The 25,252-nt window shown below is 40.2% G+C and overlaps 1 protein-coding gene across 1 annotated transcript in view; it reads right to left on the bottom strand.

Annotated features, from left to right (window-relative positions):
* The window catches only part of LOC129696717 (E3 ubiquitin-protein ligase UBR5-like), a 135,244-nt gene that overhangs the window by 75,385 nt on the left and 34,607 nt on the right, over positions 1-25,252 (bottom strand). The window contains 11 exon segments of the mRNA XM_055634847.1: positions 737-891; positions 4,975-5,086; positions 14,740-14,883; positions 15,313-15,425; positions 15,722-15,831; positions 16,889-17,073; positions 17,395-17,512; positions 19,001-19,155; positions 20,513-20,623; positions 20,721-20,837; positions 21,852-22,063. Of these exon segments, the coding sequence (XP_055490822.1) occupies positions 737-891; positions 4,975-5,086; positions 14,740-14,883; positions 15,313-15,425; positions 15,722-15,831; positions 16,889-17,073; positions 17,395-17,512; positions 19,001-19,155; positions 20,513-20,623; positions 20,721-20,837; positions 21,852-22,063 (1,532 nt within the window).

Below are 25,252 nucleotides of genomic sequence, written 5' to 3'. Positions count from 1 at the left end.
ACCTGCAAAATATTTGTAAGGTGTCCTTGAGACTCTTGAAAGGCAGCCATAAATAAAATTTATTATTATTATTATTATTAGATGTGTCGTAGAAAGCATTTTATCAGGATGCATCACAGCTTGGTTTGGGAACAGCTCCATTCAACACTGGAAGAAATTGCAGCATATTGTGGACGCACCCCATACCATCACACAAAGCAACCTCCCTTCCATTGACTCTATTTATACCTCACGCTACCTCAGCAAGGCTACCAGCATAATCAAGGACGAGTCGCACCATAGCCTCTCCCTCTTCTCCCCTCTCCCAATGGGCAAAAGGTGTAGAAGTGTGAAAACGCACACCTCCAAATTACCAGCTGTTATCAAGCAACTGAACCATCCAACAAGAGAGCAGTCCTAAACTACTATGGACCTCACTGGTGACCCTCAGGCTATCTTTGATCGGACTTTACTGGCTTTATCTTGCATTAAACGTTATTCCCACATCATGTACCTCACATCACATACACTGTGAATTGCTCGATTGTAATCATGTGTTGTCTTTCCGCTAACTAGTTAACACACAACAAAAACTTTTCACTGTACCTAAGAACATTTGACGATAAACCAAACTGAACTGAAAATCCATTTACAGAATTTGGCTCCACTGATTCTAGTAACACCCATTAATCTCAATAGTAATATTCATACTGCATTCTAATGCAGAGATAGCCAAATATAATATAATATTACTTACCTGCCCAGCTGTATAGATCGCGACATTGCGTTCATTCTGTCCAAGAAAAGCAACACTGCTTGTTGGAAAGTTGTGCTCCTGCTCAGCTTTACCCGTAGCGAGGTCAAAGATACAGTAGCGTACCCAGCTCCCTGTCTTCAGCACAGTATGAACTCCTGGTGATCATAGCAGTTTAATTAATTTAAAAATAACAACAATTACATTAATCGATTTAATATAATTAGAACAATTTATAACCTTAGACTAGTTCAATAAACTTTGCTTTCATTTTGATCATTTTTAAAGTGTCCGAGCAGATTTTTTTCAAATAACCCAACAGAAGTTATTGCTAGGAATTGGATACAATATCAACTGCTTTGAGCAGGGTTTCACTTTAAAAGAATTGGAACATGCTATTTTAGTTTTGGAGAGGAAGAACTGCAAAAATAATTTCATTTTTTGTAATTCTGGTTGGAAAACAGATACATCCTTTTGAGCAATGTTCAAGAATGATAGCACTTATGGCGAAAAATACTCAACTTCCAAACAGTTTCAATCACCATTTAAAAAAACTCAGCTCTTTTTTTTTCTACCAAACAGGACAATTTCACATTTTTCTATAATATGTTATTTCACCAGCCATGTCTTAACTCATTCCCATAAACATTTTATGCACCCATAAAACCACATTACATTCTCCTGACTGTCACTGCCAACATCTTCATATCATCAGCAAGATATATCAAATACTGGACTGTGGGACCCGTTGGGTCCCAGCGTCACATGGGAGGTCCCCCAACGCAATATTCCACCTCTCCACCAATTCCGATATTGGTGGCCAGTGGGTGGGGGGCTTTCTGGAATGCTAGGATGGGTGTTGTGGGCTGAAGGGACTAGTTTCCAGAGGGCTAATATGGACTTTGTGGGCCGAATGGATTCTTGGGCTGGCAGCTGACTCACTCACGGCTGGTGGGCTGGCAGCTGACTCACGGCTATTCCTTGAAATCCCATTTCAAGCAGGGTGCAAGGACACCAAATTCAAGTGCAGTTTCTTACCACTTCAAGCAGGGTGCAAGGCCACCAAATTCAAGTGCAGTTTCATTCCATTTCAAGCAGGGTGCAAGGCCACTAAAGACAGCGTGTCGTGACCTCTCCCTCCTCCATCTTGCAGAGACTGAGCCACACCCACACTTCTAGTTTTTATAGTCCCTCCCCCCTCCTACCAGAAGGGGCCTGGCCTCCATGGCATGATTGACAGGAGAGGGAATCTCAACATCTTTTAAACACTAATAACTCTTTTATTTTTCATCAATGGGAAAAATCCTCGGTACCTGATGAGCGGAGGGGGACACTGTAAGAGGCCAAAAATCACAGCCGTACGTGGTAGCGTTTTTCTAAAATCAATATAAAGCGCAAACAGGAAGTGGTCAAGATTAGACTTTTAATTGTATAGAAGGCACGGCAACTTTAATTGGGCACGGCAACTTTAATTGGGCACGGCAACTTTAATTGGGCACGGCAACTTTAATTGGGCAACACAGTTTTAGCATTTCCACAGCATTAGCATTTCCAAACCAAAGGCAACACAGCTTTAGCATTTCCAAACCACATTAAGGGCACTGACAGGTCAGTAAAACCACTCACAGTTTAGTGGACATGTGCTCAGTGTTATTCACAGCTCGGACTGAGAGACATGACCCTCTCGCTCCCCCATGAGGTGTTGACTGAGGCACTCAACACTCTGGGTTTTATAGTCCCTCCGGAAGGAGAGTGGCCTTCAGGAGAGAGAATCTCAACATTTTTTAAACACTAATAACTCTTCTATTTTTCCATAGATGGGAAAAATCATCTTGTCCTGCGCAGCGGAAGGGAACTGAATAAGATGGCCAAAAATCACAGCCGTAAGTGGCAGCGTTTTTTCTAAAATTAATATACAGAACAGGAAGTGGTCAAGATCAGACTTTAGTAACAAAAGTATTGCAAAAGTTCAAAAATTACCACATTCAAACATTCCATATTATCAAATCTGCAACCAATATTTTTTAGTCATGATTTCCCTTTCGTAACAAAATACTGACCATTCCAATTGTTTGTTCTTTGGATATGCTCTATTACCATTTTTTAAAGTAACAGATTCCAGCATTTTTCCTACAATTGATTCACATTTCTCCTTCCTCCTTACTAAATAGTGCAGCTTGGGTTGTTAGCTAACAGATATCTCTCTCAAAACCTTGGGATGAAGGTCATTAACCCCTATTCATTGCTTTCAATCCCATTAGTTTCTGCAACTTTTTTTCAAAACAATAATACAAATTTCTTGCCAATCCCTTCCAGTTGTGGTCTTCCACTATTTCCAGGTGGTTTTAGGATGCTGACTTACATGCTTACATGCTGATTTTTTCACTCTTACAAATCATCAGGACCTTTCAATAGACATAGACAAAAGGTGCAGGAGTAGGCCATTTGGCCCTTCGAGCCAGCACCACCATTCAATGTGATCACGGCTGATCATCCCCAATCAGTACCCCGTTCCTGCCTTCTCCCCATATCCCCTGACTCCGCTATCTTTAAGAGCCCCATCTAGCTCTCTTGAAAGCATCCAGAGAACCGGCCTCCACCGCCCTCCGAGGCAGGAAATTCCACAGACTCACAACTCTATGAGAAAAAGTGTTTCCTCGTCTCTGTTCTAAATGGCTTACCCCTATCTAAACTCCAGAGTGTACAAGCTCCATTCTCTCAGCATATGACAGTCCCGCCATCCCGGGAATTAACCTTGTAAACCTACGTTGCACTCCCTCAATAGCAAGAATGTCCTTCCTCAAATTAGGCGACTAAAACTGCACACAATACTCCAGGTGTGGTCTCACTAGGGCTCTGTACAACTGCAGAAGAACCTCTTTGCTCCTCTACTCCTCTTGTTATGAAGGCAACATGCCATTCGCTTTCTTCACTGCCTGCTGTACCTGCATGCTTACTTTCATATACTGATGAACAAGGACCCCAGATCCCGTTGTAGTTCCCCTTTTCCCAACTTGACGACATTTAGATAGTAATCTGCCTTCCTGTTTTTGATAACAAAGTGGATAACCTCACATTTATCCACATTAAACTTCATTTGCCATGCATCTGCCCACTCCCCCAACCTGTCCCTGCATTCTCATAGCATCCTCCTCACAGTTCACACTGCCACCCAGCTTTATGTCATCTGCAAATTTGCTAATATTACTTTGAATCCCATCATCCAAATCATTGATGTATATTGTAAATAGCTGCGGTCACAGCTCATTTTATAGGTCCTCAGCAAAATATTTTTTCAGTCTAGACTTTGTCATTAGTTTTTAGACTTTAGAGATACAGCGCAGAAACAGGCCCTTCTACCGACTGAGTCCGCGCCGACTAGCAATCGCCCTGTACACTAACACTATCTACACATTAGGGACAATTCACAATTTTACCGAAACCAATTAACCAACAAACCTGTACATCTTTGAAGTGTGGGGGAAACCCACATGGTCACAGGGAGAACGTACAAATTCCGTAATCTTCGCCCATAGTCGGGATCGAACATGAATCTCTGGCTCCGTAAGGCAGCAGCTCTACCACTACGCCACTGTGCAGCCCAGCCTACTTTTCATTTTTGTATCAATCCCATGGCACTCTGAAGTCTGAAGTGTTCACCAATCCTTAGACTACATTTTGGCAACATTAAGTGTTTTCCTCAGGAATAACATTTATCTCTTTTTGGTCACTGAAGGCCACTTTTATATCGAGATTTTATGCTTTTGAGGATATTTTGTTTTGTAAGCCAAGACCATTGCTTATCTACAATCATAACTTTTATTGTAATTTTCCAATGAAACAAAGCCAATATACCACATGACAAGTATGTTTTGGTTAAATTACTTCCGATTGAACCAAATCATTTCCAATTGTTATTATTGTAGTTCTCCAAAGGCCTCTTTCCATTTTAAATGCAGCATTATGCAATGAAAATGTTCTCAAGTTGGATTTTCAGACCAATTTAAAAAATCATGTATTACAGGATGAATAAATGTAACCTTCCACACTAGTTACTACTAATTTGTCTTGCATAGTTTGATTAAAGTATTTTTGATTATGGTGTTACCCCTGTTGGGTTTGTGAGCAATCAGACCAAAGACCTGACTTGTGGCCACTTGCTGGAATTTAGTTATATTATTACACATTCAAAATAAATCTGCAGTGTTTTTATTATAAATATGTGATGTACAAGTACCCACCCTTGGAATCCACATTCACTGCAAGGATCTCTGCTTTGTCTGGGATTGTAAGCTTTTTAGGAGTGCGTTGGAAACAGTCTGGAATTTTAGGTGTTCCACCTGTCTTCACCACCTAAAGAGAGAGAAGCACCAAAATATAAAACAATCATCATTTGAAATGAGAGAAACTCTACATGGTTACAATTAATTCATTATAAACCAAGTAATCATTTCATATCTATAATTTAAAATCTACTTTCCTGCAGTACACTACAACTGCACATATCAATGTTAAACAATTATGAGAACAGTAATGTTTCCTAATTAAAACATAAATAAACGAGTACAAAGAAAATGAACATTGCCAGTATAACACGTGGGTGTGCAGATAACAGAAAGGTTATCACATGTACAAATGCAGAGTGCAAATGGGTTTCAAGTTGGGCGAATGGATACTGAGGATAGATGGAAAAGGAATAACAGAATACTATTCCGACACAAAAAACAAACATGAAATAATAGTTGGAAACTAGTCATGTTAAATTAGTTGAAGGGTAACAACATTTAGAGTGACAAATGGGGGATTAAAATGGTGTGAATGAAGAATGAGTCAAGTATTTGCCCCAGTCCAATCACCCTGTGGAAGGCACCTAATCGCCTTCTCCTTCGCAGTGTCAAAAGAGGATTAACTAGGTTGGTGCCAAACAGTGAATGGCTGACGGGAAACTGAAATCATTACACAAAAAGATAACTAGAGCTGATAGATGCTAGCTCAAGATTTTCAGTTATAAAGTTGGTCATAAAACGTGGAAACAGGCCCTTTGACCCAACGTCCATACTGATAAACACATCCTATCTGCACTCGTCCCATCTGCCTGTGTTTGGCCAATATCTTTCTAAACCTGCCATATCCATTTATCTGTCTAAATGTTTATTCACCGTTGCGATAGTACCTGCCTCAACTACCTCCTCCAGCAGCTCGTTCCATACACCCAACACCCTTCATGTAAAAAGTTACCCCTCAGATTCCTATTTAATCTCGCATACCACTGGGCTGTAAACTGCCCAAGCGAAATATGAGATGCTGTTCCTCCAATTTGTGTTTAGCCTCACTCTGACAATGGAGGAGACAAAGGACAGAAAGGTGTGTGTAGGAATGGGAAAGAGAATTAAAGTGTCCAGCAACCAGGAGATCAGGAAGGTGTTCCACGAACCAATCGTCCAGTCTGCGTTTGGTCTCGCTGATGTATAAGTGCCCACATCTTGAACAATGGATACAGTAGATGAGGCTGGAGGAGGAGGTGAAAGTGAACCTCTGCCTAACCTGAAAGGACAGTCGGGGTCCCTGGTCAGAGTCAAGGGAGGAGGTATAGCAACAGGTGTCGCATCTTCTCCAGTTGAAAATTGGTGGTGAAGTTGATGAAGTCCATGTGTTCTGCATGGGTGCAGGAGGTAGCACTGATGCAGTCATCAATGTAACGGAGATAGAGTTTGATGATAGGGCAGTACGCCTGGAACAGGGATTGTTCAATGTACCATACAAAGAGGCAGGCATAGCTGGGGCCCATAGCTATGCCTTGGACTTGGAGGAAGTGGGAGGAGTCAATGGATAAATCATTGAGGGCGAGGACCATCATGTAGAAATGTAATTTCTACATGATATGAAACCAAAATGTATAAAAATACCCGTTAATAAAATCTGACAATGTGCACTTTAGCCACATGTGATTTTTTTTTAAATTACAAATCTCAAACTGTGGAGTACAGAGGCAAATAAATAAATTATGGGTCTTTGTTCCAAACATTATGGAGGGCACTGTAGGTTGGGAGAGATTGGACCAGGGGGGATAGGATGGAGTCCAGGTATGTGGAATTCATTTCTGTGGGACAGGAGCAGGCAGAAACAATGGGTCTGCCAGAGCAGTTGTGTTTGTGGATTTTGGTAAGAAGGTAAAAACAAGCTGTGCGGGGCTGGGAAACTATAAGGTTGGAGGATGTGGGAGGCAGACACCTAGAATTGATGAAATCAGTAATGGTGTTTAAGATTAAGGCCTGGTGCTCATCTGTGGGATCATGGTCCAAGGATAAGTAGGAGGTGGTGTCTGAGAGTTGTCGCCTGGCCTCAGCGCACTAGACTACCACTTCACCTCCCTTGTCGGCGGGTTTGATTATGTCAGGGTTGCTGCAGAGTGAGCGGAGGACCGTACATTCAGAGGGGGTGAGGTTGGAGTTGGTGAGGGGAATGGAAAAGTTGAGATGGTTAATGTCAAGCTGACAGTTAGAAATAAAGAGGTCTAGAGAGGATAGAAGGCCATTCTGGGGAGTCTGAGAGAAGGGGGACCGTTGGTGACGGGGGAAGGGGTCATCACTGGGTGGTGAGGACTTCTTCCCACAGAAAAAGGTACGGAGGCGACGGAAGAAAAGCTCTATGACGTGGTGAATCGTTGAGATGGGGGCGGAGGGGAACAAAGGTTTTTGGGGAAGGGGAAGACAAATCACTAGAGCTTCCCTGTAGGAGGGGTAGAGCAGTTGGACCCAGCAGTCAGACCACGTGCTGTTGGAGTCTGCATCTTGGAGGGTCGAGACGAGGGTTTGGGGGTGCTGAGCCGAAAGGGGGGCGATTCCCTATCGTATGAGTGGGGCCTGGGGGGCCTGGTTAAAAGAGGGGGAAGGGGAAGACAAATCACTAGAGCTTCCCTGTAGGAGGGGTAGAGCAGTTGGACCCAGCAGTCAGACCACGTGCATCGTGGAGGTTGTGGGTCTGGTGCTGAGCCTGAAACTTAGGCGATTCCCCTCGCTGGGCCTGGGGGCCGGTGTCCCATCGGTCTGGACATCTCGAGTCGGAGGGTGGGGGAGGTGAGTGGCGGTTCGGCAGTGCTTGCGGGTCTCTCTCCTCCCCCCCCCCACCCCCCCGCTATTCAGAATACCGAACTCGCTTGTTGCCAAAAACCTTACCTCCACTGCCCACCATAATGTTTGGAACAAAGACCCAGCAATTATTTATTTGCCTCTGTACTCCACAATTTAAGATTTGTAATAGAAACAAAATCACATGTGGTTAAAGTGCACATTGTCAGATTTTAATAAAGGACATTTTTATATATTTTGGTTTCACCATGTAGAAATTATAGCAGTGTTTATACATAGTCCCCCAATTTCAGGGCACCATAATGTTTGTGACACAGCAATGTAATATAAATGAAAGTAGTCATGTCTATTATTTTGTTGCATATCCTTTGCATGCGATGACTGCTTGAAGTCGGCGATTCATGGACATCACCAGTTGCTGGGTGTCTTCTCTGGTGATGCTCTGCCAGGCCTGTATTGCAGCCATCTTTAGCTTATGCTTGTTTTGGGGACTAGTCCCCTTCAGTTTTCTCTTCAGCATATAAAAGGAATGCTCAATTGGGTTCAGATCGGGTGATTGACTTGGCCACTTAAGAATTGACCATTTTTCAGCTTTGAAAAACTCCTTTGTTGCTTTAGCAGTATGTTTGGGATCATTGTCTTGCTGTAGGATGAACCGCCGGCCAATGAGTTTTGAGGCATTTGTTTGAACGAGCAGATAGGATGTGTCTATACACTTCAGAATATAATTATGCTACTACCATCAGCAGTTGTATCATCAATGAAGATAAGTGAGCCAGTACTTTCCACAGCCAAACATGCCCAGGCCATAACACCCCCACCACCGTGTTTCACAGATGAGGTGGTATGCTTTGGATCTTGGGCAGTTCCTTCTCTCCTCCATACTTTGATATAAGTTCATCTTCATCTCATCTGTCCACAAGACCTTTTTCCAGAACTGTGGTTGCTCTTCCAAGTACTTCTTGGCAAACTGTAACCTGGCCATCCTATTTTTGCAGCTAACCAGTGGTTTGCATCTTGCAGTATAGCCTCTGTATTTCTGTTCATAAAGTTTTTTGCAGACAGTGGGCATTGATAAATCCTCACCTGAAGAGTGTTTCTGATCTGTTGGACAGGTGCTTGAGGATTTTTCTTTACTATACAGAGAATTCTTCTGTCATCAGCTGTCAAGTCTTTCTTGGCCTGACTGTCCCTTTGCGATTAGTGAGCTCACCAGTGCTCTCTTCTTAATGATGTTCCAAACAGATGATTTTGGTAAGCCTAAGGTTTGGCTGATGTCTCTAACAGTTGTATTCTTGTTTCTCACTCATAATGGCTTCTTTGACTTTGGCACAACTTTGGTCCTCATGTTGATAAACAGCAATAAAAGTTTCCAAAGGTGATGGAAAGACAGGATGAAAGACTAGGTGCTGAGAGCTCTCTTATACCTGCATTGAGGAGGCATTTAAACACACCTGAGCAATTACAAACACTGTGAAGCCATGTGCCCCAAACATTATGGTGCCCTGAAATGGGGGGACTATGTATAAACGCAGCTGTCATTTCTACATGGTAAAACCAAAATGTACAAAAATGACCTTTAATAAAATCTGACGATGTGCACTTTAACCACGTGTGTTTTTTTCTATTACAAATCTCAAATTGTGGAGTAGAGGCAAATAAATAAATGATGGGTCTTTGCCCCAAACATTATGGAGGGCACTGTATCTACCAGTACCTGCACTCCTAGATCTTTCTGCTCTACAACACTCCCCAGAACCCTACCATTCATCGTGTAGGTGTTCTGTCATCCCTAAATGCAACACCTCACATCTCTCAGCATTGAATTCCATCAACGATTCCTCAGCCCACCTGCCCAACCAGCTCATGCTGCAATTTTGACAACCTTCACTATCTATAAAACCACCCAGTTTTGTGTCATCTACAAACTTGCTAATCATGCCATGTATGCTCTCAACCAAATCATTGATATAACAAACAGCAATGTGTGAGCACCAAACCCAGAGGCAAACCACTAGTCACAGGTCTCCAGTATGAAAAGCAACCTTACATCATCACCCTCTGCTTCCTTCCATGAAGGCGATTTTCTACCCATTCAGCATTTTCTATCTATTCCACTCTCCTTGGATCCCATGGGATCTAACCTTACAGACCAGCCTACCATGCAGAACCTTGTCAAATGACTTGCTGAAATCCATATATACAAAGTCTACAGTTCAACCTTTTTGGTCACATAAAAAAACTCAAGATTCATGAGACCTACTACCCATGCACAAAACCATACTGACTATCCCTAATCAGCCCTTGCCCATCTAAATACACATATATCTCTTCCCTCAGAATAATTTCAAGTAACTTTCCGATCACAGATGTGGTCCGTAGTTCTCAGCCTTTTCCCTGCAGCCCTTGAATAGAGGCACATTTGTCGCCTTCCATTCGTCCGGCACCTCGCCTGTATTTAATGACTCAGAAAATCTGTCAGGGCTCCTGCAATTTCCTCTTTAGCTTTCCACGGTGTCCTCAGATGGATCTGATCAGGCCCGGGAATATTGTCTACCTTCACACGCTTCAGGACCTTCAGCACCGTAATATTGACTGTTCCCAAGGCACTTCCAGTGACTGCCCCAAGTTCCTAATTCCTTCTGTTTTTCTCCACAGTAAAAACAAAGGAGAAATACTAATTGGGGATCTTGCCCATCTCCTGTGACTCCACGCAGACGCTTTGATTCCTAAGGGGTTCCACTCTCTCTCTCTCTGGTCACCATTTTTTCCCTTTACATACTTATAAAATCTTGTGGGATTATCATTAATGCTATCTGCCAGAGTTATCTCCTGTCCCCTTTTTGCTCTTCTGATTTGCTTTTTTAGCTTGATCCTTTATTTCCGAAACTCCTCCAGCTACTGATATCTGTCCCATGCTACCTTTTAACTATTGACCAAAGCCTCAATTTCGCAATTTAGCATTTAACGTGGTTTGATCACTCACAAATCCACGTGGTCCAATTGTGTAATTTGTCTAGTAATTTACATATGCACAAAACAAGCATTAGCAAGTGTGGCAATAGTTCAGGGGATATATATAAATGTGTGTATAAATGTAAAAATGTGTGTGTGTGTGTATGTGTGTGTGTGTGTAAAAAACATATACAAAAACATAAAAACACACACAAAAACATATATATAAATATATATATATATAAATATTCTAATAAAGTTATAACATTCTTAACGTATAAAAAAAAATCTATATAAGAGCACGGGTAAACTTCAATGCGTAAACAAGCTTTAACGCGGGTAAACTGCACTATTTCCCCCACTTCATAACATATATGGGTAGCAGGATCACAGAAGCAGATGTAACAAACCATTAGAAGACAAATTAGGCAAGGAAGTTTCATTGAGAGGTCTCAATGAGAGGTCTTGAAGAAATACTTGAAAGGGTTAGAATGTATGCAAACTTCATGTTTTCAAAGTTCTTTAGGAAAATTTGCCAGAGACCACAAATGTGGAAATGTGACCATAAAAAGAGAATGCACCTAGCAAAACAACTTATTAGGATCATTTGGTAGATGTTTACAACTGAGACTATGCCTGAAACAGAATATGTGTAAAAAAGGAACAATATGATCAAATAGTTGGAGGGCAAAAGACACAATATACATGTAAATTGGTTTAGAAGGATACGTTGAGGTCCACAGCAAAACTCATGTTATAGCACATTTCATGTCTAATGCTTAAAAGTCTAGGCTTGGTTTCACTGATGTAAGGGAGACCACAAGGGGAATACTTGATGCAAGGTGCACACAAATCTGTCTCACCTGGAAAGACTGCTGGGGTCCCTGGATGGATGTGAGGGAGGTGTAGGGACGTGTTACATCCCCTGCTGTTGCAGGGGAAAGCTTGTAGGGAGGGGCGGTTTGTTTTAGTTTTAGTTATTTATTTCGGACGGAATAAAAGAATAAAAAGCAAATGTGAAACAGCATACAAAAAAAACAAAAATATTTGTAAAGTGTCATAAACAATATCTATAAATAAATGAAATCGTATGTGTCTGAAAAGGAGCAGGAAGAAGCCAAAGCTTATTGATTCCCACCCCTTATTCAACTGCTTGTAATTATCTCATATCTCATTGGATGGGAACAAATGAGTGAACCAATGAGTTGCAGAGGGTCCCGTTTCTGAGGCAGGCAAAAAGCGTTGGGATGGGAAGATATAACTGGAGGTGGAATCACATGGAAGGTGATGGAAACAACGACAAATTATGTGTTGGCATGTTTACAAGCCACAACAAGAAATAAATGGACCATCAGATTAAGTTCTACACCAAGATTTATTAGAATTTACACTTCTTAGTAAGAGGATATAATGTTTCTCCAAAGTTAGATAGTCCTGCATAAAATGTACTATTCAAGATTGTGAAGACCATGTCATTAGTAAAAGCAAGGGACTGCGGGTGTTGGTTTACAAAGACACAAAGCACTCGAGTAACTCAGCATCTCTGGAAAACAGGGAACCTTTTGGTTTGGTGCCCTTCAAGTATTTATGTAGATTAAATTAGTTCAGAATTAATCACCAAGTAGCCCATTTCTGTGTTGTTACACTCTATAAATTAGAATAGGATGCATTTTCATGCACCATTGCAAATAGTTTTAAACTTGAAACGATGGGGGAAAAAATACTTAAGTTATCAATGTGCTCACACCACTCAAATTTCATGACTTGTTAATAACTGACCACCTCCAGCTGCCTAATATGACAGGTGCCGGAGCCAGTGACGTGAGCAGATAATAATGCAAGTAAATTCTAACACTTCACAGAAATCAAAGAATATCCAAAAGTGGTGTAGAATTGTTGACCTTTGCTAAAAGGGAAAAATACATCTGCAAACAAATGGTGAAATCAGCCCAGAGCCTCGTCACATTTTATTGGAGACCTTTGAACTATCCTTAATTGGATTTTGTCTTGCACTAAATGCTGTACCCTTTATTCTTTATCTGTACACTGCGGACGGCTGTGATCATGTAATCATGTATAGTCTTTTTACTGATTGGATAGCACGCAAGCAAAACCTTTTCACTGTACCTTGGTAAACGTGACAATAATAAACTAAACTAAAACTAAGCCGTTTAACATGGGATACAAAAGTGTTTTTTTTTTCATTCCACGGCATGACTCCCCCTACATGTGGGACTGCAATAACCTCCAAATTATGTGGCAGAAGCCCACCAAGACCCACACTGATTGCGTCATTTCTATCTGTAAGGTAGCTTAACGTGACAAAGCAGACTGCTTTTACTACATCTGGTTCTATGTTAACTCGAAAGCCCATCAAGAAAATGCCTTGTAAACTTTGTCCCATTGTTACAATAATTCCCCCCAAATTAGATTTATGGGTGTGCCCTCCTGATTATAATGATCCTCGCATGCCTTCTTTCAAGTACACCAAAAAGTATGACATACTGTCATTAAGCTATTTCTAAAGAATCAATCTAGCATCACAGACAGTCAAGTATCAACATGTCAAAGAAACTACTGGATCGGGTATTCCAATTTCTTATGGAAATGGGAACCACCACATGCACTAATTATCTGCCAAAGCAAGGTCTAATCACCTCTGTCTGCAGATTCGGGTGTGAGGGTACTGCTGGGTGGGCACAGAATACCTCACGTGCAGTCTGACCTGGTTGGCAGCCTTCCGTTGTTCCTCGTTTTCCAAACACGTTAGATAGGGAGGATTCCCATTGGAGAACCCATTGGTACCAATAATAGTGCTGGGAGTAAAACAAAAATACTCTAATTGTCACAAAGGCTCAAGATTTCCTAAGTGCTAGCAACATTTGCTAGGAAAATAAAACCAAAACTGGTGTGGTGATGTTTAAATGTTACTGTATACAGCTCAATTAGTGCTCAACAAATGTTGATGCCTAGTATATATAAGCACAACTCGCACTTGGTGCTGATGACCAATTGAATGGCATGAAAATTCCATGTGGCACATTTAGAACCAAAAACACACGCTAAACTAAGAGGAAGCGAATCATTCCTTTAGCATACCACAATGCTCAGGTAAATCAACCCCAATGTGTTCTCCAAGCCAGACTCATTTGAGCTGATACATAGTTTTGGTGAGATGACTTACAAGCTTAAATTTTGATTAAAAAAAATACAGGTGAATATTCAAACATAAAAATCATGTTTTAAATTTCACATCCAAGTTAGTATAAGAAACAAAGTTCTCATTTGAACAGGAAACATGCCTTACATGTGCATGTTTTCTTCAAAATTAAACTGATAAAGCTATATGATGTCACATCCAACAGTGGAATAAACCAAGACCTAACTTTATACTAATTTCATTGTAATAAAAGGTTTTAAAATGGAAAATTAATAATGTTAGCTCTCTATCTAAAAAGTGTGACAATTCTCTTTATTTTTATGGTGCAAGTTCCTCATCAAGAATATATACAGCTGAAAGTCAACTTGCATATTTTCATACAAAGATCTCAGCACCAGGCCATTTTGATGACAAAAAGCCTGATAGTTTCATCAAATGTACAAGTGTGGAGAACCACAACAGCAGTAGCTCAGGCAATTTGCAATAATGGATGGGAAAGGCTAAGGAGCAATGAAAGAACAGGCAGAACTTCCAACCTATTCCAAATAAAAAATGTCAGCGTATTCCTCCTTCCCCCTCCCCAGCATAGCACCAGGTGTTTACTGATTCATTTTGATTGTCTGAACTGCTAACGATAACCAAATTTATCAAATTTTAACTGAAATTCATTATATTGAGCTTTAAAAATCACAGCTAATGTTTTATGTTTAAAATTGCCACAAAGAACTCTCACCTATTACACAACGTAGTGAGTCAACATAAACGTAGTTAATCTTGAATAAAAAAAGTTTTTAAATGCTTACTTGCAGTTCATCAATTCGAAGTAGCCTACAGTCTTGCAGGAGGGAAGTTGGATCAGTATCTCCACTAGTACAAGTCTGATTACTGACATTGCTAGAAGTCCCAGGGAATTTCACAGCAACATAAGCACCATCCACTTTCAATACCTTGGAGAAATTAAAAGAGGATTTTACTGCATTCACATAATAACTAGATCTTGCTGATAGAAACCTGCTTTCTTCATGTACAAAGCGGTTAGCAGGTTTAGAGTTGTGGAAGTTGCAAATCTCCAAATCTGGTTGTTGATTTAGTATTATTCCATCTTGCTGTTAATTTAATATTGTTCCATTTAAAGACTTCTGCAAGTTTAATATGCAACGTTTGCAATTTGTCCATCCATTTACTTTGCTTCAGAAAGTTACGGTTAACAACAAGGGGTCTGTCATTTTATCTATGAAACATTGCTTTTTAAAAATAAAATTGTACATTTGAAGTCACTTCCTTCCCACCCCTCAATCAGGTTAGTTCATGGACCCGTTTCATTGAATTCACTATTTGGTACCGTCCGTGACATCAAATATGTTTGAGTTACATACCTTCCCCACTGGCACATTTTTAACATCTTCAACAAACACCACTTCCCTAAGTGGCCACTGCTCTTCATTCACTTTTTCTTCCTCTTTGGGTGCTGGAGTGGATCGCCTACGTTCTGAATTAGAAAAGTAGTTAAATCAAGATCCAAAAGTTACAAATGACATTAAATCGACCAGATTTTGTTTCATTTCTCTAATACTAAACAGTTAAAAAGCACTTGATAGAATCAAACGAACAAGAATTGGAAAGCATCCAACCCATTTAGCTTGCACCAGCTATTTGAAAAACCAGTTCAATTAACCCTGTGGTACTGATTTTCTTCAAGATACTATCCACTTTCACTGATGTCTCCAGATCTGATAATTTCAATAACTTCAAAATAAAGATTGCAGAATCTTTTAGAATACTTACTATATGGTAATGATGCACTACTAGCAATAGAGGATGCATCGCTGCAAGTGGAAGCTGGTGATGGTGGTGGCCCCATCTCAGTCTTGACTGGCTCTTGTTTGCTTTCTGTCCTGTACCAGAAAAGTGAATGAGCATCATTTCAGCAACGATACAGAATGTTCCACCTTGAAATTATAGCACGCACAACCAACTTTTAGTCATTCAAAACACATTGGCAATTGTGTTCTGAATGGATGTTAACCATTTTAACTCTTCTTCCCATTCACATATCGATCTTTCTGTCCTGGGCCTCCTCCATTGCTAGAGCAGGTCATACTCAAACTGGAAGAACAGCACCTCTCATTTTCTGCTCGGAAAGCTTATAACCCAATGGTAGGAACATTGAATTCTCCAATTTCTGGCAACTTCTACCAACACCCCCCTCCCCTTATTCTTCACCCCACGTCCCCAGTGTCCCACCTGGTCTCGCACCCATTTCTCCCCTCTCCCTACATTCCTTCTTAAGGCTTCACAATTTGCAACTGTTCAATCCCTTTGTCACTTTTTACATCTCTGGCTTTTGTCGAACCATATGACTAATAAAACCACCTCCCGCTTGTGTTCACCTATCAGCTGCCACGCTTCGTCCTGCTCCTCCTCTCTTCTAGTTTTCTGTCTCTCTCTCCTTCCCTCCCTCTCACACACACACACACACACAAAAACATAGAAAATAGGTGCAGGAGTAGGCCATTCGGCCCTTCGAGCCTGCACCGCCATTCAATATGATCATCGCTGATCATCCAACTCTGTATCCTGTACCTGCCTTCTCTCCATTCCCCCTGATCCCTTTAGCCACAAGGGCCACATCTAACACCCTCTTAAATATAGCCAATGAACTGGCCTCAACTACCTTCTGTGGCAGAGAGTTCCAGAGATTCACCACTGTGTGAAAAATGTTTTTCTCACTTGTATTGTTAGTACACCATTCACATTTTTGATTAAATAATTCAAGATTACAAAATTGGTAACAACTACAGTGTAGACAAATATTTTCAGTCAACTTATACAATGTATTACAAGAGGTTGATTTGTATTAAGTTGCTTCATTTAGAGATCACAAATTAAAGACACTATGATATTTAAGAAGTAAATACAGGTACAAGCTGTGACATTATGTCAATGACTTACTTATTTTCAGTACTTTTGGTCAATTTTTCTAAGTTTTTCAAACTTTCTGGAGATCGGAGCTGGAATCGACAGCTGTCATTCATATTCCAAACTGATTCCATCAGTACACCAACTTTTGGAATGCCAGCACTAATGGAAAAAGCTACTGCTCCAGCATGGTAGAGTGGGTTATTTCTCAAACACACCTAATGGAATAAAATTATATTTTTTGACTATGCTTTCAACCTAGATTCAACTATTCCGTACAAAAGAACACAAGATAATAGACATGATGTAAAAACGCATCATAAAATTATTCCCTTTAATTGAATGCAAAATTGACTATACAAACGTATTGGACACATTTATTCTGTCTGTCAGGTCTTTTCCCTTCTTCCCGCAATAAAGTTATTTCAAAAGTTACTTCATACTTTAAAAAAAAGGCAAACATAATAGAGGTGCACTTTGCAACATTATAGATTACTAAGGAAACAGAATTATTCAAAAGGCACAAAGATTTTGCTTACCTGCGTTCCAACTGTTATGTTTGGCATTGAGGAAATGCCTGCATTAGATTTTGGCTTCTTGTTTTTGGCTCTGGCCTTCTCAAGCATCTTTTTTCGTTGACTGAAAGGCACTACTCCCCTGAAGAGAATGTCAAACAAAATTAAATAGCATTAGTGAACTTGAAAACATATTTTAAAAAGCTGCAGCTAATGCGCAAATTTAAATCACTAATTACACAAGATAAATCTGAACAGAAGGCTTATCAACAGAAAATAAAGTATCCCTAGAGTAAAATAAAGCTCATAGTTAAATAATTGAATAGAATAATTGAATATTTTTTTGTATTAGCCAAGTATGCATAGATACAAGGAATTTGCCTTGGTGCTTTGCTCGCAAGGCACAAGATATACAGTAAACAATTAAGAATAAAACATTATAATTTAAACATGTGAAGAATGAAATAAAATACCAGAGGTAAAGGAGGCTACAGACTTTTGGTTGTTGAGTAGAGCTACTGCTCATGGAAAAAAATCAGTTTTTTTGTGTCTGGCTGTGGCGGCTTTGACAGTCCAGAGTCGCCTTCCATAGGGAAGTGATTCAAAGAGTTTGTGGTCAGGGTGAGAGGGGTCAGGCACGATCTTACCCACTCGCTTCCTGGGCCTTGAAGTGTACATTCGTCGATATGGGGGGGAGGGGCGGCGGGGGGGGGTTAAAGCCAACAATGTTCTCGGCTGAATGAATGATACACTGCAGCCTCCGGATGTCGTGCTCAAACCAGACCATGATGGAGATGAGGCAGTATAAAACTGGACTGGTGATTGTGTTTTCTCGGTTGCCGCAGGAAGTATATCCTCCGTTTGGCCTTTTTGAGCGTGGAGTCGATGATGGCCTCCCATTTAAGGTCCCTGGAGATGATGGTTCCAAGGAACTTAAGACGGCTCATAAATTTAAGTTATCATGAATGCTGACCAAACAGCTCGCTGTGCAGATAGTAATGGTTCAACAACTTTAACTGGCTTGACCTTATCTAGGAATTAGTTGACTAGGCTGCACCCTATCAGAAATATTTGCTTTGTCCCATCAAGTTCTCCCATTCACTCTCTGCAATTTAAAACCAGCTTATTTTTATTTCTCAGTTCTGAGTGAGTCTTTGACTTGAAATATTAACTGTTTCTCTTTCCAGAGAAGTAGCCTGATCTGCGAGCGTTTCCAGTAATTTCTGTTTGTATCTTGTAAAGTTATTCTCAAAAGCCAAGTTTAGGACTGATAGCAACTAGTATTATTGCACACTGAATGACAAACCTTTAGATGTGGAAGTCAAACATGGAATGAATTTAAATTAAATGCCAAAACAAATTTGGAACTTACTCTTGAAACTCTGAAATGACTGCTCATTTATTCGTCCTAGTTTTATCTTGTGTTTTAGAAAAGTACAAATTAGCCATAAAAGCCATGGAGCAGAAGTATTTTATTTGAAGCTGTTGGTTCAATTTCTTCAGTATAGACTGCTGAAATTTCATTCCAGTGATTTGGAACAATTAAAGAAAAGCTGGTTCACCAACCCCAACAAAATACTTTGGTTAAGTTGTCAATGTACCAACATTAACAAATGCATTCAACACTTACCACCAAAATAGGCCATTTTCTAGCTGGACGCAGGTATATAGGGCACAACAATACAAAGATACAATCTTTTCTCCTTGCAACTCAGGGAAAATCTGGGCACTGTGCTCCAGTTTAGAAGCGACAGAACATAATGTTTCATCCACCCAAGTGGCAACCTAAGGACAAAGGTAAAGAACATTTTGCAATCACACCAAGACAAATATTCAATTACCTGCCCCAGATTTATGAACCATGTAGCATAATCAGATGATTTGGTCGATTTCTAAAATTGCAGCATATGAAGTTATTCATCACAATATATCAGAACACAAACAATCTAAATGGTCAATCCCTTATCCTGAGACTCCCGTTACCAGTCAAGGAAAACTTCACTACTGCACTTACCTTGTCCAACACCATGCAAACTTTCAATGATTACCCCCTTCACAATCCTTCTGAGCTCGTGATCTGCTTCCCACCATTACAAATTTATCCTTCCTTACATTGGAAAATTAGATCTGCACACAACCTTGCAGATGTGGTCTCACCAGTTCGCAAATCAACTGACATAGAGCTCTTAACTCTTATACTCAACTCCATTTGAATGTGAAGTTCATACTGCATTTCGTTGTCTCTGTATTGTGCACTGACAATGACAATTAAAGTTGAATCTGAATCTGAATCTAAAGCAGAGTTGTGCATAACTCCTTTGGAGTTAATTCATACTCCAAATACAAATGTTATGTTAACTGGTACCTTTTTGCTTTCATAATTGCTTACTGAATCTATATTAATTATCGAAGATGGACAAAAAAAACTGTAGTAACAGCGGGACAAACAGCATCTCTGGAGAGAAGGAATGGGTGATGTTTCAAAGAAGGGTCTTGACCCGAAACATCACCCATTCCTTCTCTCCAGAGATGCTTCCTGTCCCGCTGAGTTACTCCAGCTTTGTGTTTATCTTTGGTTTAAACCAGCATCTGCAGTTCCTTCTTACACAATATTAATTATCAATGGTTTGAGTACAAAGGCAGCCGGATCTCTGAACACTAACCCCTTGCGATCTCCATTTTAAAAAGTTTTCTCATGTCAACTCATGTAGCCATTTGAGGCTTACTTTTATTAAATGGAGTTTGAAAGGAGTTAGTGCAAGGGATTCTGTTCTCCCTCCCCTGAAGCCCCTCTGCACCTTTCTCACATCTCACTGTCTTGTATCATCAATGAAAGTGGATATATTCCATAATCTTTGAAAACTTTCATGCGATCTAGTTAAATGCGACAGGAATAATTGATACTATTGAGATCTAACCACTACAAGAGTTTCACCAGAAGCAGTTATCTCATTGGTCAATATACATTTTTCCCCCCTCTAATCAAACCAAGTACAATGTGGAAATAAAATACATACTGGAGCACCTCAGCACAAAAACCTTACTAGTATGCTGCACTGGATAACACACACAAGGGAGGAATCTGAAGAAGGCAAATAAAATAGGTAGCAGTGCAATTCAAAAATGTTTTAATTATACTCACTTTGCTGTTCTCTGTAGTAACTGTGGCTCTAATGCTATTGGCAGCCAGAAGGACAATTTTCTCATTGGTTAAACTTAACTGTGTAGCTCGAGGATGGTGCACTGAAGGATTCTTTATGAATGAAGATTTAACAATTCAGTTATCATGAACATTGATATTCAATTATGCAAGAATCAGGGCTAAGCTAAAACAAATTTGAATTCCATACCTGCGTATTTCTATAGGGTTCAGATTCATTCCATTTCCATTGATATAATTCACCTTTATTGCTTACAGCTACAAGTTCAGAATACAGAGCTCCAATAGCTCCAAATTTAGTACCATCCTAGGGAAGAAAGTTTGGTAAATTAGTAACTAGTCTATATAGTCCATTGGTTTTAGAAAATGTCATCATGGTCTACTTATTACATCCTTTGATCCAACTGACAACTCATACTTTAATCTCTACATAGATTCATTTTGATCTGAATCAGGGCATTTTAAAAGAAGAATTTCACTAGTAATTTAAATGTGGCCGTTTAATAAAAATAATCCAGTCCCATACAAATACAGAAATCAAGTGTCCTTCACAGTCCTCCCTGACACTCAAGGTGCATCAGCAATCGCTGCAAAAATAAGGGGGGGGGTGTGGCATGTTATACCACCCAGAACCTCTTCTGTGGCCCCATAAACAGTAAATTGTTAAATTACTTCACACTCCAAATGAACAAAAAAAAAAATTAGCCATCAGCCCTAAAAATAATAATTCTTTACTGCATTAAATTTAAGTGATTTTTAGCGGTGACCACAAACCTCATGATTCTGGTTGGTTAGTACTTGGAGCCAAATTAACACATAATATCTACAATAAAAAACATTCCGTTTTATCCTCTCAACAATTTGAGCAGCAAAATATAATTTGGATGCAAATTTCAAAATGAAATTTTAAAATGATTTGAGTTTTGCCATGGAAGAGGCTTCTACTGCTTCTGTTTTTCATTGATGGCAGTGTTTTTAACCTTTTAAAACTAATTGCGTCAAGCAAGCAAGATTATTTAAACTGGCAATTGAATGTTAGTTCAAGCTAAGCTCCAATTTTGAAAGTTCAATGTTTTAAATAGAATTTGGCAGTGCTTCAATATTTGCCCAAATTGCCAACATGTTCAACTAGCAAACACTGTAGATTAGAATAAATGCATTTAATAAAATTTCAAATTCTTCACTTCATTCAAGCCTCCGTGTGCTTTATACCAACCTTTTGGCTGGAATAGTGCTTCCCAAAATCGATAGTTGTTATTGACACAATGCCACTACCAACATCTAGCATTTCAATTCAATTAACCAATGCAAAGTTACTCACCCGATCAGACCACCATTGCAGTTCCTCTCCCAAGGAGACAGGGCTTTGGACTGGAAGACTTTTCTTATCCAAGTTCGATTCACCTTCACGGCTTGTGGGGCCTCTTTCATTATCAAATGAGGAACCATCAAGCCATCTCCTTTCACGTAAACGTAAAACTGATTCACGTTCACGCAACAGATCGGAGTCTCTCTCTAAGGGAAGAAGGAGAACTGGTATGCAATGGGGTCACACCAGTGGAATAAAAATAAGCCAATCTCTAGGAAAACCCTCCACAGAACAACTAATAGCAGTGTAACACAAGACCTGTGGATAACAACTCTGCACTGAGCCAACTTAAACATGCCAAAAAAAATAAAAGGACCATTTCCTAATGTTATACAATTTGAATTATTCTTTTGCCAAAAATAAAACAATAATCAACCGAGGCAAAAATAAATCCCCAGAAGAAAGGCACACCCAATCCTGTCAACTCTATCCAAGTAACCATCATAAACTCCAGGGAAGTTTTTTTTTTTTTTTTTAAATCAAGCTGTACAGTAATACAGAATCAAAACTGTCAAAAACTAAGACGGGATAGCTTCGTAACATGCAGATGGGATGGACATTGGAATCCTCAAAGTAAACTCCTGACACCATGAAATCCTACACCATCTTATTAATTGTGGGAATAAAAACTAAATATTTAACTGCTAATAACAATCTACCACCGTTTTTCAGCTGATGAATTTGTATTTCTCTGTGCTGAATACCACTTTGAAGAATGTACTCTTGGCAGGGGTTTTAATGTCCATCATAAGGGGTAATTTTACAGACCAGCCACTGATAGACTTCCCGAAAAACGTAACCACCAGAATGTAACCAAAATAAATGTCTAAATAACCTATTTGACTTTGTACTCACCAATCTACCTGCCAGTGTCAACACCGGTCAGAACCAAATCCTGCCTTCACAATGTACATACCAATGTAGTATGGTACTATCCCTGCAGATTTGTCCTGGCACAAACTAAATGGAGCATAGGTTACCAATAGAAATATGGAACTGCAGATGCTGGTTTACAAAAAAGACACAAAGTGCTGGAGTAAGTCAGCAGGTCAGGCAGCATCTCTGGAAAAACATGGATAAGTGATGCTTAGGATCAGGGCCCTTCTTCAGACTTCTTTAGGTTACCAGTCATTTGTTTATAAAACCTTCCCATCACTATCTCTTTAAGCATGCGAGTAGATTTAGACTCATAATTAGGCACCCATGAGACACATTTGCGCTAGTGAAACTGTATTCCATCACAACCTCTACGACAGATCCTTCACCCTACCATTATTAACAAACCAAAGGATCAACTTGGGTTCAATGAATGTAGAAGAGCATGCCACTGGCACCAGCAGGCATATCTATTCTGGTAAAACTAAAATTTAAGGGCAACCTCACCCCACAATCAGATCAAACTTTGCATTGGTTCTTTGCACTTGAATTATCTAACTAACATTAGGTGGCTGCTCCATTAACATTCTCACTCTCAATGATGGTAGAGTCCAGCGAACACATATAAAAGACAAGGATTAATTATTTGAAATCATCTTTGGCCAGAAGAACCAAGTAGAAGCCAGTGTTCTGCCAATTCAATTCACTCCAAATGTCATCAAAAGTTGGCACAGTAGTCTAACTAAGGCAAAGGCAACTGCCCCTGTAAACATCACAATTGTTATTTAAAGACTTGCACTCCAGAAACAGTTACCTATAAACAAGATTTCTCATTACTGCCCAGATGTTCTGCATTTGATAAGGTCCCACATAGGAGATTAGTGGGCAAAATTAGGACACTTGGTATTGGGACTAGAGTGCAGACATGGATAGAAAATTGGTTGGCAGACAGGAAACAAAGAGTAGGGATTAACGGGTCCCTTTCAGAATGGCAGGCAATGGCTAGTGGGGTACTGCAAGGCTCGATGCTGGGACCGCAGCTATTAATAATATACATCAATGATTTATATGAAGGGATTCAAAGTAACATTAGCCAATTTGCGGATGACACAAAGCTGGGTGGCATTGTGAACTGTGAGGAGGATGTTATGAGAATGCAGGGTGACTTGGACAGGTTGGGGGTGTGGGCAGATGCATGGCAGGTGAGGTTTAATGTGGATAAATGTGAGGTTATCCACTTTGGTAGCAAAAACAGGAAGGCAGATTACTATCTAAATGGTGTCAAATTGGGAAAAAGGGAAGTACAATGGGATCTAGGGGTCCTTGTTCATCAGTCAATTAAATTAAGCATGTAGGTGCAGCAGGCAATGAAGAAAGCCAATGGCATGTTGGCCTTTATAACAAGAGGCATTGAGTATAGGAGCAAAGAGTTCCTTCTGCAGTTGTATAGCGCCCTAGTGAGACCACACCTGGAGTATTGTGTGCAGTTTTGGTCCTCTAATTTGAGGAAGGACATTCTTGCTATTGAGGGAGTGCAGCGTAGGTTTACAAGGTTAATTCTCGGGATGGCGGGGCTGTCGTATGCTGAGAAAATAAGAGCGGCTGTGCTTGTATACTCTGGTTTAGAAGGATGTGAGGGGATCTTATTGAAACATAAGATTATTAAGGATTTGGACACGCTAGAGGCAGGAAACATGCTCCCGATGTTGGGGGAGTCCAGAACCAGAGGCCATAGTTTAAGAATAAGGGGTAAGCCATTTAGAACAGACAAGGAAACACCTTTTTTCTCAGAGAGCTGTGACTCTGTGGAATTCTCTGCCTCAGAGGGCGGAATTCTCTGAATACCTTCAAGAGAGAGCTAGATAGGGCTCTTAACGATAGCAGAGTCAGGGGATATGGGGAGAAGGCAGGAACTGGGTACTGGTTGGGGATGATCAGCCATGATCACATTGAATGGTGGTGCTGGCTTGAAGGACTGAATGGCACCTATTGTCAATTGTCATAAAGCAGGACAAAACTAATCGTGTAGATCACTACCCCAGTGCATTCAAAATGATGGAATACTATGATGGAATTGTCAACTGGCATTTACCTACTAATACCTGTTAATCAATGCTCAGTTTGGGTTCAAGTCAAGTGAAGTCCAATTACTCCAATCTATAATACAGGCTTGGAGAAACAGAGATACAAGGTGAATTCTATGATTGAATGAGGAATGACTATAAAGGCAACATTTGACAGAGAAGCATCATGGAGCTCAAGTAATATTGAAATGATGGACAATACATGCCTAGCATAAGAGTTTGTGTTGTTGGAGGTCAATTTTCCAAACTCCAAAACACTGCCATGTGTTACTTTGGGTAATTTTCTAGTTTAAACATCTTCATCGGCTTCAAAATGCTTGCCCCCATTGTTGCTATCTAACTGCTGTGTTCACAATCACATCACATTGCAGCATCTTCAAAAGCATCGCCAAG

This window comes from Leucoraja erinacea, chromosome 4 (assembly GCF_028641065.1).
Source record: "Leucoraja erinacea ecotype New England chromosome 4, Leri_hhj_1, whole genome shotgun sequence".
Classification (NCBI taxonomy): Eukaryota; Metazoa; Chordata; class Chondrichthyes; order Rajiformes; family Rajidae; genus Leucoraja; species Leucoraja erinaceus.
This window is presented reverse-complemented; position numbering and strand designations above follow the sequence as displayed.